The sequence below is a fragment of the Bombus vancouverensis genome, chromosome 15 (genome assembly GCF_051014615.1).
Source record: "Bombus vancouverensis nearcticus chromosome 15, iyBomVanc1_principal, whole genome shotgun sequence".
Classification (NCBI taxonomy): Eukaryota; Metazoa; Arthropoda; class Insecta; order Hymenoptera; family Apidae; genus Bombus; species Bombus vancouverensis.
This window is the reverse complement of record NC_134925.1, coordinates 4,009,060-4,025,724: the sequence shown is the minus strand read 5'-3', so window position 1 is coordinate 4,025,724 and position 16,665 is coordinate 4,009,060. Positions and strand designations below refer to the sequence as shown.

The following is a 16,665-nucleotide window of genomic DNA, read 5'->3' as shown; positions in this document are numbered from 1 at the left end:
TAATTAAATCAAATTTTGCTTGACTTTTTAAAAATGGAATATAATGAAATATATATATAACATAAATTATATATAAATTATATATAATATATATAACAACAATAAATACTCTATCCGACTCCAAAAATAATATATATATATATATATATATATATATATATATATATATATTTACAACCAAGAAAGATCTGCCAAAACACTCGCAACCCCTTCCAGCTCACTCTTCGCATCGACGCCTCGACGTGTAGAGCTGGCTTTACGCCAGGCGTCGAGTTAGCAGTCGCGTGTGCTAAACAACGTAATTATTATGCCTTAGACGCGCCGAAAACGGACCCGACGATCGGTATCGAGAAAGAAAGGATTGCAGTGGGTGAGCTGCTGCGGGCGAACTGCACCACAGGCAACTCGAGGCCCGCCTCCGCCATTACGTGGAAGCTGAACAAGGATCTCGTAAGTATATCGTCGGAGTTCTCTCACGCCTTATTCCAAGCCGCTATATATGTATGTCCTCGAGCCGTAGCTACGTGACCTTACTGGATGATTAAAGTTCCACAAGGAACACCCTCGCTTCGACTTCCATCTCGCCAACCTCTAACCCCTCGTTCCGTTACGTTCCATTTACCTTTTCACCCCGTTCGCCGTTCAGGTAAGCTCGTTGACACGAGGTGTTTCTCGCTGTAGGAATAATTTCAGAGGGAAAGGCGAAGAAGGGTGATTCGAGGGATGTGAAGGAAGGTGAATGAATTTAAGGAAGTGCTTGAGGAGATTGAGGGTGCGGAGTGAAGAAGATTTTGTATTCGGAAGACATTTCTTCCGGGAGAAATATATGAATTGTATTAGTCGATAGATTTTTCGATCTAAAAATATCTCACGAGTGTCGTGTATATATCCTGATAATAAATATAAGAGTATCGTGCAACTATCTCGGATATTGCAAAGAAAAAAATATTCCAGAATTCATCTTAAACATTTTAAACACGAGGATATGTCAAATAAGTAACAACTAATTCATCTGATCGTGTTTCGTTATTAACTAGCGTATCACGAATTTAAATACAGAAATATTCCACAATTACCCTGAACATTCTAAACATTCTATCCGCAATTCTATTCCACGTATTTTGTTCCTTAAAAAAAAGAAAAAAAGAAAATGCCAATCCATTTGGTGGCGCTTCGTTATTACCTCGTACCTATTTCGTACTAAAAACACGCGTGCACACAAATTTTCTCCAGGCCAGGAATTAATCAAAAACGTACCTCGCCAAGGTAACCAGAACAAAAACGATGACCGTGGGTGGGGCGAGACAAAAATAGCCATTGGTTTTTGCGGTGACCCGTGATATGTCAAGGGGGTACAATAATAGCGGGGCGCGATTATTTCGAGTGAATTATTAATGTTGCCGGATATTAGGCCGGCGAAGAGCGGCCGACACAAGCAAACACATATTCGGGCCCATTGTGACGGATTAATTAATTAGAGCAATTTGATGTTCCGCTTATAATTCGTAATTAATTTCCCAGCACGCGAACGAATTATTTGGCCGTGTACGCGGCGCGTGTAAACAAGAGTGAACATAAATGATCGAGCCACGGTTCAACGGCTCGTATCCAGCAAACGGCAATTATTTCGTCGAAAAACAGAATAACGATCGATCCTGTCCGTTTCATCGTGCGATCGATCTTTTTCTTTGAATATTCCTTGAAAATAGATCAATTTCGCGAGATACTCCCGAGAAACGCTCGGAGAATCCTTGATTCTGCGGTGAATCTCGTCGCAGAGAAATCCAATGTTAAGGAGGACACGATGAAATATGCCTCGCCCGATTTTTCGAAAGACTCCAGGGTAGAGAGGCGAAGAAGCGATGAGATAACGTTGAGAATTCGCGTGGATGAAGATGACAGGTTCTTGGAATATGGCGGTTGTGTATTGTGTCGAATGCTCGATGATAGAGAAATTGTAGAATGATTCGAGGGCTAGAGGGAAGAGTAGTGATACTTCAAAATTGATGGACCATTCTACAACGATGGAGTTTCCCCTGCAACCAACGGTGTTTCGAGCACTTGAGAGTAAAGGGTCTGAAGAGTAAATTTATTTAAGATTAATCGTTCACTTTGCGAATGTTTGTAATAATAGAATGAAAATATACCCTTTATAATAGATAATTTACGATAAATCGAACTCGTCGATCGACCGAAAACGATAAATTTTGGGATCGAATGGACTAAAGAGTTAGATGATTTCATTTCGAAGACACAACAAGTTGAATGAGTTTCAACGTGGTAGAGTATTCACTTAGAGAGTCAAAAAGACGAGCATAAATCAGATGAAGGCACACCGACGCGATAACCAATGGAAGGTCTGACGACAAACTAATGAATGCCGTTTTCCCTGTTACACTCTTATATGCTCCTCGAATAACCCCATCCAGGACTTTAATCGACGTCATTTGTCTTTCTAAGAATTTTCCCAGCACAAATCTTAAAGAAATCCAATTTGGTGGAGATATCGGTTCGAGAAGTGATCAAACGGGGCGAAAGTGGCCAATCTTTTAAACGGGAAATAATTTGTCTCGACGAAATCTCAGATTGCTCTTATTTATTACGAAACAGCCACTATAAATGTAAAATAGGCGTGGACGACTTTTTACACGTCTATAACAGATTAGATAGAATCAAATTGCTTCTACTACAAATTTAGTTGTTTGTAATGGATTAGATCGAATTAGATTGTTCTGGTTGAAAACAAACGAAATTAAAGTAAAATAGCGTTACGCGTACATCATGAGGTAAATAACCATCGCTATAGAGAGAAAAATAGAGATAAAGGGTCACAGGAAATTTGAAAAAATACGAGAAGCAAAGATACAGTGCCAGTACTCTCACTGTCGCCATCGGAAATATCAGACTAAAAATTAATTTCAAAGAACGATTCCACGTGGCAAAATAAAGAAACAAAACTAACATTAAACGACAGAAAATACCTATTAGCTTTTATATCACGATTCATCCAAAAAAAACTGTAGAAAATGGGACAAGAGAAAGAAGACAACGGGCGGAAGTGGCCGTAGCATCCCGTGTTCTCGATCGAAAACATATAACTCATCGGGGGTCATCGTGATCGATTAAACGCGTCGAGCCACGATGGTGCCTGCGATTTAACGGAATAATTTGGTTGATTTAACAAATACCGCGGAATAACGATTTATTTGCATACGAGGCATCGCGAGCCACCGGTTATCCACCCTCCCCTGTTCGTCGCTCCACCCTCACGCCGATTGCCCGGATATGTATCTCGATGGATCTCGATAAATTTAATTCCCGTCGCTATGCTGTACACCCGTGCTACCGCACGAAAGCTCGGCGCTGAAATGTAAAATGACCAGGTAGTTACAGTCGGCTCCAGTGTTGATTGAAAAACAAAACTGGATCGAAGGCGTCGAAGATGGACGGAAATTGAATAGAACCGTGCCGACGTAACGCGATCGATCGGAACAAATGGTGCGTATGCCTCGCAGAATATAAAGGAACCAACCAATTTCTTTGATTTTCAAGCGGTGATTTTAAAGAAGAGGACGTTCAAAATACAATCGCGTTCAAATTGTTTTCGATTTTAGGAAAGCAAAAACAAAAAAAAATGGCAAATAGAAATGCCTTGAAACATTAAAATATTTTACTACGCGTTGCCATAAACGCTTGGAAATGTTTATGTAAATATTTCAAGAATAAAAATCGAAATATTTGATTTATTACGCGTATGTTTCATAAAAGCTTGGATATATCTTTCAATTTTTGAAATAAAAGAATATATTCGTAATACTTTTTCACCGAACCTACCAATTTTTAACGAAACAGTGCGTAGAACAGAACAACTATGAATATATTTCTTCGATCCTATTAAACAAAGTAAAAACAGTATCAAACAAGTTTCAGCGAATGTTCCAGAACAAATGTTGAAAAAATCTCTTTGAGAACACTTACGGGAACGTAAAAATGTTATTGGCGAGGAAGGATGTACATTTGTCGGAGGAAAACAAGGATAAAGCAGAGAGGAACGTGTTTAACAGCGTTCGAGTTCTAAGAAAAGTTGGCGATCGAAGCTCTCGAGGATCCCTCAGGGCTCTGCCCGAGGCTTAAATGGACCGCGATGTCGCGAGGAAAAGGATGCCGAAGTTATTTGCTCGACTTTAGTCGTTAGTCAGACTACTGTTCTTCAGACAGCGCGAATGTTTCCTGTTGTTCGGATTCTGCTCGCTTAATGCTTAACTCTTAACGTTCTGCGTTATTCGGTGAATTACTAACGCTAAAATGTATCGCTATATCAGATAAATATAGATAATATACATTCGTTACAAGAGATATCGACACGCCGTTGTATTTATTATATAGTTTACGTACCGATTAATTGTGTCCGAGTACATTAAATCTCGTGTTATTTAACGATACTATCGTATGACTACAAAAATTTGATATCATCAAAGTGAAATATGTAAAATTTGATAAAAGGACGCTTCATTGAAAAATAGAGGTATCTGTCAATACTTTTTGCAACCATTATAAATAAATCTTCCATTTCCATTTTTTTTTTCATGCAAATCCATATTTTATAATATAGCGATCCATAGTTGCACTGTTAACAAATCAGTGAGCGTATCGGCTCCTAATATCTCAGTCAGTGGCGCTCTTCGATCTCGTACCTGGTGGTGTTTCAACGCGTCGATAGCCCCCGGTCCACCGGTCCGAGATTTATTTGACGAAATAATTTTCCCGGTCTCGACGGGTTCGGGAAATAAATTTGGCCGCTTTATGGGATCGGATCGGTTATAATTAACGCGTGGCGACGAGAGCTGAAAGCGGCTGGCGATTTAGTTTCTCGCCGAACGAAAACGGGCCGAGAGACGATGGTGAAACAGAGTGGAAGGATGAATGGCCAGAGGGGAAAGGGAGAGGTCTCTAAGCGCGACTGAAAATTCGCGTGTCCAGCCCGTAACAATAGCCGCTGCGAAAATGCAGCAGGCACCAGCAATTTCGCCCTGCCATTTTTGGCTTTTACCTGCGCTAGTGAACGTTGACACGCGTGTCACAAGAACCAAGCTACCCGTACCCTCGACCTCTTCTTCCTTTTTCTTCCTTCTGATCCATTGTCGGCAACTTTCTTCTAACATCATCGTAGACCCTCGCCTTGTTTCTGCACTTCGTTTTACGAACAGTCTCACGGTGAGTCGTTTAAGATTTGGTTGAACAAATTATTCAGAAAATGTGGCAAAATTTAATACAAAATGTAATTGAGACAATGGAATATCAGATTGAACAATTGATATCAAATCTTAAATAAAGGATCTACAAAGAAAGATCTTGTTTAAAATTCTTCCGTTTAAAATTTACTCAAAAACAAAGTCTACATGCTGTATAAGAAACTACGCCGTATTACGACCAAGGGAGAAAATTCCGGCAAAGCATAGCGATATTTCTTGCCAATGGTATACCGTGCACGAAACATGATCGTATCTAGTTTGTCTAGCTAAATGGTGAAATTGAAAGAACAGAGAATATCCCTCCGGCGAGAAAGCAAAGTGTTAACTCGGTTCACCCATCGAAGGAGCGGAGTTTCAAGACGAAGGATTTATTCCAGCGAGCCTCGCGGGACGATGCAACTTTTAATACGATCTAGAGTTTTAAGTCTTCTCGAGCGAACTGTAAGCAGATATCTCGCGAGAAATATCGACGGAGGTAGCCTGGAGAAGTTGTTAAACGCGCGTCAGCTCATGCGGAAAAACGACGGCTGAGAAAGGAATGGAAACAGGTAGAAGTCTTGGGTCGTTCAAAGATCAAAATAGAAGCTGGGTTCATTGAGAAAATGCAGGTTTTTCAACTGGTGGTTTGCTCAACGATACCGGTCACCGAAATAGGAAATCGTTTCCATCTCTCCGTCACACAAAATATACAAATTGTTTCCGAAATCGTGGTACAAGCGGTGGGATGATAATTCTACGAACAAAAATAAGTCGACAAATAAAGAATAATATTTTTTCGACGTTTGGAACTTCGTTTTCGAGAAAAACGAGTTCGAAGATCCGCCAGGTGCGTGTGTACTAATTGTAAGTTTCGAGGTATCGGACTTTTCTTTCTGCTCGTGCTGACAATAATTTAATTGGAGAGCAGAGGCTATGTATGCTGCAACATTCTGGGCAACATTCTGAACACTTGTTACGTTAATAAAATCATTCTTAGAAGGCAATACTCTCGTCCTTATTTACGAAAGCATTCGAAATGCGAAAATTGCGGAAATAAGATAACAGTAACGTGGTAGAAAGCAAATCGTGATACCGTTCGTGTTTACAGATATTAACACGAGGAGAGAGAGAACTTATTTTTACATGTAGAATTATCACCTGATCGCTTGTTGCACAATTTCAGAGACATCCTGTATACGTATGTATAGATACTTCGCAACGTCGTGCGTGTATAGCGTCGCAAAAATGTACACGTTCGCAGGTGTGCATCCACGAATACACAAGCTGACTCCGGCAATATTGGAAGTTAAAAGCTTTCGCAGACTGTGAGAGTAGTGTTCGATGAAACTTAATTGCATCCCCCCTGCTCGAAGTTCTTATTGGTTGCGCAGCTTCCTCTTTTCTGTAGTGGATTGAAGTGGTCTACTTGTCCTGTCGTTTTACATAATGATTCTTTGGAATATCGGTGGTTAATCGAGCTTCGCGATATTCTTGAGCGCCAAAGATTATACTTAGCTTAATAATATAAGAAGCAGAATATTTTATTGGCCGCAGGTACGAAGCAAAACTACTTCGATGAAAACTAGCGGAAAACTGTAAAAAAGCGTAGAAGAAACGCAACCATCCAATCTTGAAAATACAGTTCGACGTCCGTTAACCCGGTTTCCACTTGGGTAACTGGAAAACTCGGATGGCACAGGAACCCTCTCGTCACCATTCGTCCTCGAAAATTGCAACGCACCCGGAGATCACGGCAATGACAGTCGCGCGAAGGGTTGGATGACGCGTTTATCGGTTTTCTGTCCGTCGTCTACCGGAAAGAAGCCTCTAACGAGCGACGTTTCTGGCGTTCCCGATTCGCGCGACGGTCTCCGACAAATCCGTGACACGGACACCACGATAATACATTTTCGATGGTTAGGCCCCAGGGAAACGGCCTTGTTGCATCCACGCGTACACACTCGTCCCGTATCCCGAATTTGTAACTTTAAGGGAATTTCGTTGGGGTCTGCGTCCGAAAGCTGAGATTTGTCGCAGAAAATTCGTCGATGCTTCGCGTGGCTAAGCGGAAGAAGCGGCGGCGAGAAAATACGACCGAGTACTGGATTCCGGATCGGTGGAAAGAGCGCCCTCCTGGCAGAGGATCAAGTACCCACTTGGTGACTCCGGTCTCGAGTGTTTGTTTCAAAGCGGGTTTTGATTGAGCAAAAATAGCGCTGAATGAAATACGCACCATCGTTCAAAACTATTCGTACGCTTGTTTGCTATTGACAGGGTGTGATTTAATTCCGCGATTACGAACGAAAGCATCGATGGTGATTTTAGTATTGGTGATCTAGTTGGCCTAGGATTCAAATAAACGGAGATATTCTTCGCTGTATTGTTCGAGGGACTAGTTTGCGAACGAAAGAAAATTTCTCGTTGTTTCGTGCATGAATTTACGTATGGTTGGAATTCAGCTTAGTACGTACCTTATACAAACTGATCGATTTCATCGACGCTGATTGTTCGACTCCTGAGAAATTAATTCGAAAGTGATCGATCACGTATGTGGATGTTAAAATTGAGAAATAGCGTAGAAGTTCTCTGTATACTTTGCAGGTACTGCTTTCTGCAGTTAGTATTTTCCCCTTAAGAAACACAATCTTTGTTCGTAATAATAATCGAACTTCTCAATCAAAGATGAAAGGGAATTCGTCGACGCTTCATAATTATCCTGTATTCATTTGGAAATACTAATCGTTAAATGGAACAAGATCTATCAACTCGCGGAAAGAACGCGACCTACATTCTGCCTAGAAGATCCGTGCTAGGAATTTTGTACGAAGCGGTATGGTTGCGCTGACGCAGACAAGATAAACGACAGTGGCAGGGAATTCTGAGAAAACGATAAAACTCGGCGAATTTACAACGACGCGGAATTCCGCCAGGAAGACTCGAAACGCTCATAAAGTTTTCGCAATATGACGAATCACAGAAAATCGTATTTTCAACGAGAAGATATCGTGATGACAGTCGGAGAAGAAGTATAGGGAATACCGAGGGGTATCTGCGCTTCATCAGCTAGGGCCGATAAATCTCGAACGATCGTCGATATCTGACTGACGAAGTTTCCACGTTGGGATATCCGGTTAATTATATTTCACCACTGCGAAATTAATGAGAGGTGTTGCGTGATCAAAGTATTCTCGAGAGATCACCGGCTCGTGATTACGTTCCATTTCCCGCCGGGAAAATCACTGTCTCGAGGATAGGGTTGGATTAGAAGCTACAACGCTATTGCAGTCGATAGGGTTGGATCAGAGGCTGCAATGTGGTAGTAATAGATCGGATATCGTGACTCAAAACAAAATTTGACGTGGTGACTCGACAGCTTTTGATCGTTGGTCGATCGTCATTCAGGACACTTAAGACGGGACAGTTTAAAATTTGTTCTACGACTGCTACCTATCTTCGTCCGAACTTCAACCCCATAAATTGTCTGAGAAGGTCGTATCCACTGTACCAGAATTTGCCATCTTTCCAAACGAGCAACTTCCATCGCCATTAACCATCGTGTGTCAACGTTGCATTGAGGAACACGCCCGATCTGAATAAAAATCAGGAACGACGGCATACGTTCTCGTTCAGCGAGAATTCTGTGTGACGTCGATATCGTTGGCGAGAGAAGTCGCAATATCACGGGATAAGACGATAAGGCGAAGAGAGAGAGAGAGAGAGAGAGAGAGAGACAGAGACAGACAGAGGGGGAGTAGAAACGACGATACGCGACAAGGCACAAGCTTTATGCATTATGTTTTATGAACAGAGACCGCGTAGTCTCGCGTCATCGCGAGCCCGCGAACTTAATGCACAGCCCCTCGTTTGTTCCCCGAAGTAATAACTCCGAGCGACTCTCATGTCGCGTCTTCTCTGTTTCTTTAGCCTTTCTTCTTTCGTCTCTGAAGAAAACCAGGAAGAAGTAAAGCGAAGGAGGAAGAACAAGATGGGAAAATGAAAAGAGAAAGATTCGAAGCCGTTTCTTCCCGCCGTTCATTTACCTTAAGAGCAACGAAACTGCGTAATATCTTTAGAAGCAACGAATTCATTTCTGAGAGAGACGTAGCAGAAGAATCTGTGGAGACGCCGTCTTCGATGGCAAGCAGGAAATTGGATTGACTAGCGAATCTCTGATAGGCGATCGATAATTATTTGTCCAGGAAAACGTTAAGAGGTCTGGGGAATAACGTAATAACTGCGTAGTAACGGTTTGAACGGTGTATCGCTCGATGGACGATGTTTCGTGCTTTGGGAAGTGAGATTAGATTAGGTTCATCGAGTCGTCTTAAGAAAGATGTCAGAAGAAAAGTGTTAGTTGCAGTTGTCGACGCGGAATGTGCATACACGACAATCTGCAGGATAGAGATTTTCCTAATTGAAGTTTTTGGTAGTTGCGAAGAGTATTTTATTTATCCAATGCCTTAAATAAGACAACACGGCACATTTTCCCGGCACAAAATCATCGTCGCATATTCAACGATAGGCGGTCTTCTCGCAGTGGCATAATAATTTATGCTTTATACATAAAAGTATATACAAGTATATACAACGTCGAGCTTCAGAATTAATCTGTTTCATTCTCTAGCCGCTAAATATTTATTTGACGTGTACACTTGCTTTAGTGCATTGTTAACGGACTAACATTCCCTGCCTCGGCGAGTATAGCGAAACTAATTTTCTAATTAAATCCTGCCTAACCGTTAGCGGCAAATGAAAAATACAAACCCTCGTTTCTTCCGTAGACAACAGAAAGCACAAAATTAAAAAAAGAAAGTAGAAGGAAACGATCTCGTCGTTGAAATAACCGAAGCTTGCCATGTTTTTTTGTAATAGATATCGAGATGATCGATGGTCTTCAAATAAAATTAAATATCCTGCGAATGATTATGATCATCTTTATTCCAAACTATTATGATCATTTATAATCCAAAGATATGAACCGAGAATTAAACTTTTTCCTTGTTTGAACTTCTTTGCAGATCACGAACAGCAGTATGACGTACAGAACCAGATACTTGGTCATTCCACAGGACGACGATTCACAAGTATCGAAATCGACCATAGACTTCAAGGTGACGAACGACATGTTTCGTAATGGACGATTGGTATTGCGCTGCACCGCCTCCATCGCGGACGTCTACCAGAAGTCGGCTGACATCGAAATCAGCGAGGACGCACCACGCATCGCCTCGATCACCGGCGAGTCACCACCTCGTGGACATCGTAAGTAAAAGCTACAATTGTAACGATAATATAATGATAATTGCACGGTGGAGTACGATATCCGAAAAAGATGGAATAATTCATTTATAACAAATTCCCCAACAAATTGACCAAAAGATGCAAGTATTCTGGACATCTTTCGAATAGCTGCACTTTATTGCGAGGAAAATTCCACGATAGGGGATTGAGGGGCAGTAAAAGGCGGGAGAATTATCAGAAATGGGATCGCGTTTAATCAAGGCGTTATTCAATCGCGCGCCATTTATCGCTCGGCTGGATCTAAATTGTCCTAGCTGGCAATTGAAATCGTCAATACAAAGAGGTGGCAAGATAACTGCAAGCTGAACTTTCCCTGTGTGACGAAAGAGGATAGGAAGGTCACCGAGAGAAACTGTACGCCAGGCAATCGGTATCGATTCTATATTCTCGTTTATACGTCGCGAAGAACAGCGATGTAGCCGCGGTGAAATTTTCAAATCGGGTCGAATCGGACAAAAGCGGAGGCGTCTTCCAGCGTCCGGACTCGATCGACCAGATCGACGTTGTTAATTGCGTCGTTCCGATGTAACGAGGCGAATACGAATCGCGCGGATTTTATCTTTCTTCCAGCTCACTGACCTCCCGATTTTAGGGGCGTAATCCACGACGAACATGCAGGAAGGGGTTGTTACCGGTCTAACTGAATGCACCGAGATTTTCAAGAAATCTTGTCAAGGAAGATTGGGGAAAGTAGAGAAGGAACGAGAAGGTAGATCGCCTATGGATTGCAGATATTTTAATACGGCCTTGGAGTTTCTCTTCTATGGTACAGAATAAGATTGAAATTTTTCACTCGATTCATCGATTAGTGCTTACTGTCGAAAGAAATCCATTCGTTGCCTAATAACAATAATTTTGATTTGCCAAAAATTAAGAGTGATTTGTGATAAAACATAAATATACGTATTTGAGGATCATTAGGGGGAAATGGTGGAAGAGAGAATTTATTCCAAGTTGGAGGGAACACGTGTCCACGTCTGTCCGCGCGTGTTAACAATGATAAACTGGGTCTGATCGAGGAGAGCAAAGCGTTATCAATCACACTCCATTACGACTCGCTACAGCTAAGCACTTTTATCGCAATCCGTCCTCGACTAGAGTTACGTTCTGAAACGAGCTGAGAAGATTCAATAAATCCTCGAGTCCTCGTAATTTCCTTATTGCATCGCTCTCGATAAATCGTTCAAGCCGCTATCTCTAAAAAGCCCAGTAAGCTTCGTCTCAATTTACCGTTGCATTTTCGTCAACTTTCTCTTCGTTTCGTTATCATACACTTTTACAAAATATTCGCAACAGTGAAATTGTTTTGAGCGATAAAGAACCAATCGGTTAACCGTTGGACAAACGGCGAACACCGAGCCAAATTTGGTTCATGCAAATATTTCACGTTTATTATTTTCTATGTTACGTTTACGTATTATTATATTATCCGACCGAATTATTGTACATAATCTGCTCTCTAGCCGGTTTCTCGTTTAATGTCTATAGAATAAAATATTCCACGCTCGTGGCAACAATGATCTAACTTTCATTGCAAGAGGATTAATTTTGTGAAAATAATTAAACGTGAAAAAAATTTACACGCAGCAACGAATAAAAATATCGCCGCAAAGCGGATTTTACTCGTAACGTAAAATTCTGTGCAGATCCATAAAGTTAAAGTTCAACTTTCTGCACTCGAAGAATTTTATCATATTTTCATTTCTCGTTTGGATGATGTAACAATTGGATGCGATAGAAGTCACGAACATCGGGCACCAGGTTCTCGTAAACACTCGTTCGTACGATCTTCGTTCATTAGCGATAAATATGCGACAAGGATCGTCGTTATTTTACATATACATTAATGACTATAGCAATCGCTAAACAATGCAATTATTTCGATGTTACGTTTAAATCGTGCTCGGCATGCTTCATTAACGAAGCCAATAATATCGTATTTATCACTTCTATCCCTTTAAAATACCGGCGAATTTCAAATGAAAATCGGCTACGATTGTTCGTAACAAATCGATCAAATTTCTCATTAATTTCAAAAAAATGCTTCATCGTTAATCAAAACTACAGGATGAAAGGTAACGAGAGCTTTTCATCAACTTTTGGCGCTTAATTAGGAATATATGTATTTTTACTAAATTCTGATTATTGTTATTATTATTAAAAATCCCCTTTTTTCGTTATAATTTTTCTTAATACTCGGAGCTTGACAAACTTTAACTTACAATAAAATAAATTATCTTGGCTTAGCAATAAAACAAACATTCTGTTTGTGGTTAAATGTTAAGAACACGCGATATTAATATTGTGATTCTATAAATGAAACGTCGAATTTAAAGAAACGACGATCACCCTAAAACACGTAAGATTTGCTATTCACCCAACCGTTCCTTGCTAATTAACGAAAAAATAATCCTGAAGCACACAGAACAATTCTGCGTCCCATTGTAACGTCACAGAACCAACAATAGCAGTGAGATAGCATTTACGATCGTGCAGATCACGTCTAGTCACGCGTGATCTTTCATGTAAACCATGCCGCTTCGCGACAGTTATACGGCTGTTACGGTGGTATCAGTCTGCCAAGGGGGGAGTCCGATTGTTCCAGCTGGAAAAGCAAAGCTGTTAGCTTGTTACGGGAAATGGGATCCATGGTCGAATCGTTCGCCACGATCTCACTGTCTGTCGCGGCTTTTCCTTTCACCGAGCAATTATCCTACCCGCGGCCATCGACTTCGCTTCTACTCTCGTAGATGCTGTTTGTAACAACGCGGTTTCGATTTCCAGTTTCGTCCTATACGGTGTGTGTACGTGTCTATGGATTCCAGGTAATTGATGTCGGGGTGAACCGGGGGACAGTGAATTTCGAGGAAATTAGAGAGAGGTCGAGGAATTAGATTTGGCGAGAGGATATGTGTACGTATGTTTGAAACGAAGTGGGATTGGATATTTAGTGTCAAAATTGCCTTTTGAAACGGGAGAATTTATTAATTAAAGGTACTTTTACTTCTGTTTCCTTCTCGGTTAAGGTTTTATTCGACGCGTGCGAAATGTCCCTTATCTTTTTCTTATTTTTTCCCCGCTCGTTCCTCAATTTTTCTCACAGCGAAACACACTTTGTTTCGCGCGAAAAATTAAACCCGACACTCGTAGAGTTTCACACGAGTCGCCTAATGAAGACAATTTCACGGCTGGGTGTCGACAAGGGGATCGCGAAATCTCGTCAGAAGAACTGCGTTGCTCGTCCTTTTGCCATCGACTGCCTATTGGTTGGGGATTAAAATTGAAAAAAGGAATCTGCGGTTCAGCGACCACGGTGATCGAGGTCAAGCGAACTAAAAGGAAAAAGAAGAATCTGCAGTAAAGAGGAAAGGGTTGGAAAAAGGTGAACCGACAAAAAGCGTGAAAATGCAAGGCTTTATCCAGCCGAAGCTACCGGAGGATTTACTCGATAAAATTTCGTATATGAAATGTGCACGACCATGAACGAATGCACCACACAGGATGCGTAATTACACATGCATCAAAGTATACGTAGTCATCTGTACGTGCGTGCACTCGATGTTTCGGAAAGAATTGATTAACGTCTGATGAAAAATTCATAAATATCGAAATAGCAAATCAAGCGTGTTTCACACTGGCCATATTTTATTATTTTCAGAGATATTGACTTTTTTGAAACTATTCGTTGAATGGTTCAGTAGCGAAGAATCTTTTCTAGAGTTATAGTCATATTTTAGTTTCTTAGCAATTGTTCAATTTATAATTAGTATCGACAGTCTTGCCGAACCAATAGATAGTCATAATAGGTTGTAATGGGGAAAAATCTGAGACACCTTGTATAACGTGCGGATATATCGGCTGGATGGCATGGGTGCGGGTTAGAGTGGCACGTTAATAAAACCAGAGCGTTAATTGCTGAATTCCCCATTGATTAATGGCGCTCGAGGCTTCGTTGAAGGCAAGAGGCAAGTGAGCCGCCAATTTCACGAAGGAAATAGTTCGGTGTCTGCGTTACAGGCGTTTAAATTGCGGAAGTATTCCTTCATTGTGTTCTGCCCACTATTCTCTTCTTTTTTTTCTCAATTCTTCAGAACCATCGATAAATATTCAATCAATAACGTAGCTTCCTATTTTTTCCATTATCGTTTCCAACTCTTCTATGAAACCATTTGTAATACCTCATTATTGTTCGGTCAACACACGTCGATTTCAATACGATTGTCAAAATTTCCTCGTACAACGAACAAAATGCGAAGATATTGTAGGACAGTTTTATTTTACCGACCGCTACCGACATTTTCAGAAATCAAATCATCTTTCCCTTTTTCTATGGCGATAATTTTCCTAATAATCAGAATAAATAAATATTTGCATTACCAAGTAAAATGGTATCAGAAATGGTCATTAGCTCTCCATCACGTAAACGCAAATGCATGCATCACAGTATTCTGGTACGTAATAACGGTTCGCAGTCACGGACGTTCATCCTCACGCTCGTCTGGCGTTAGCCTTGAGAGAAATCCGCGCTGAAATATCGCGGAAATCTGTGACGTCCGGTCTGACGTGGCGCTCAATGGATCATATTTCTCTAAAATATCTTCATCGAAACCATCCAATCTCCTTAAACGTAGGATACCATCACATTTTTCTCAACTTTGAACAATTTCTCCGCTTTCTTCTCCTTTACTGCCTTCGCTTCTTTCTTGTAGCCTTTCACGATTTTACAAAGAGCTATCTCGCACCAATAAGGCCGTATAATTAATCCAGATCGTTCCATCGGTAGCAATCCTACGCGCTGTTAACGAGTCCTAGCGAACGTTCGGCTTCCTTTCTTTGATTAACGCTCATTCTGAACGCTCAAGGGGTTGAAACGTTTGCAACGAGGAGAACGAACACTCGTTCAGCCCTTCTGCCGTAATATACCTTTTTTTACATCGTAGAAATGGTACAGAAATTAAATCGCAGCTGCATCGCTTTGGTAAAAAATGCGGGATTCTATGGTGTAATTGATTTTCGAAAAGTACTCGCTCAGGTTTGAATCGTCATCTCGTACAACATTCTACGTATACCGTATTTAATTAGAAATTAATCAATTTCTAATCCAATTTAACCATCTTCTCGTAGCCCAATCTTCAATTACTGAAAACTTCATGCCAAATCGACAACACCGAACCGTCCAAAATACCATACAAGTCGTCTAAATGTCTTTATTCGCAATTGATTCATTCTTAAGAAACAGCTCTTCATAAACCAAACGTTAAGCGCTAGAACTTGGTTCGATCCAATTGGAATCCACATCGAAACCTTCTTAGGAAACTCTTAACCACCACCAAAGAAAAAAACAACCTCCTTCGGTGGAGATTAATCCAAATCAACTCAAATCGATAACACCGATTAATCGAAAACACACTTAGAACGCCATACGAGTGACCCAAATGTCTTCATTCGCTTACCAGTCGTAATCATAGCTCGCTATCATTCGAGGGTTGCAGCGAGAGTGGCTCGTTTACGAGCACGCTGACTCATCTTTCGGAAGTGAGATGTCACAGCTGATTTACGCGGTTCCTCACGATTTAAAAAGAAAATTTGATGGCCGACACGCGGAGTCCGTCAGTAGGACGCGATAGAAGTTGGTCGGCGTCGCGACGTTCCGAGTATTCGCCGATGGCGTGGCTGCTTAGAAGATTGCCAATACCATTACGCCGCAGCGAAAGTGCCGGAAATCGAACCTCCTCTTTATGCTGTCCCGAGATGAATCTCCAACCAAACGAACCGGATCCGCTAAACTCTCTCGTGTTCGAAACGTTTACCTCGCTTCTGTCTGTACACAGATTTTACCTTTCGTTGCTTTCCGCCGTTTTTAGTAGTTGAGAAAAGCATAGAAGCTCGTTGTCAGAATAAGAAGATTTTCGTCGATGGTTTTTAGGGCGACTCTTATGGCGTGTTTGCAGCTTTCGAAATCTTGTTTGCTTCAGCGCACTCGCGACAGAGTATTCAATTGCTGCTGTTTGGATTTTGTTTGGTTTGTAGCGGGGACGGTTTTTATTTTTAACATAGATCGTTCCTTTTTATCAATTTTTGCACTTGCTTCATGAGAGTGGATGGTTACGTAAATATGACTAAAAATATATAA

At 41.1% G+C, this 16,665-nt stretch overlaps 1 protein-coding gene across 1 annotated transcript in view; it reads left to right on the top strand.

The window, feature by feature from the left end:
* The window catches only part of LOC117157258 (uncharacterized), a 133,734-nt gene that overhangs the window by 98,772 nt on the left and 18,297 nt on the right, over positions 1-16,665 (top strand). The window contains exons 4-5 of the mRNA XM_033335170.2: positions 317-450; positions 10,250-10,493. Coding sequence (XP_033191061.1) covers positions 317-450; positions 10,250-10,493 — 378 coding nt within the window. The remainder of the gene's footprint in view (positions 1-316; positions 451-10,249; positions 10,494-16,665) is intronic.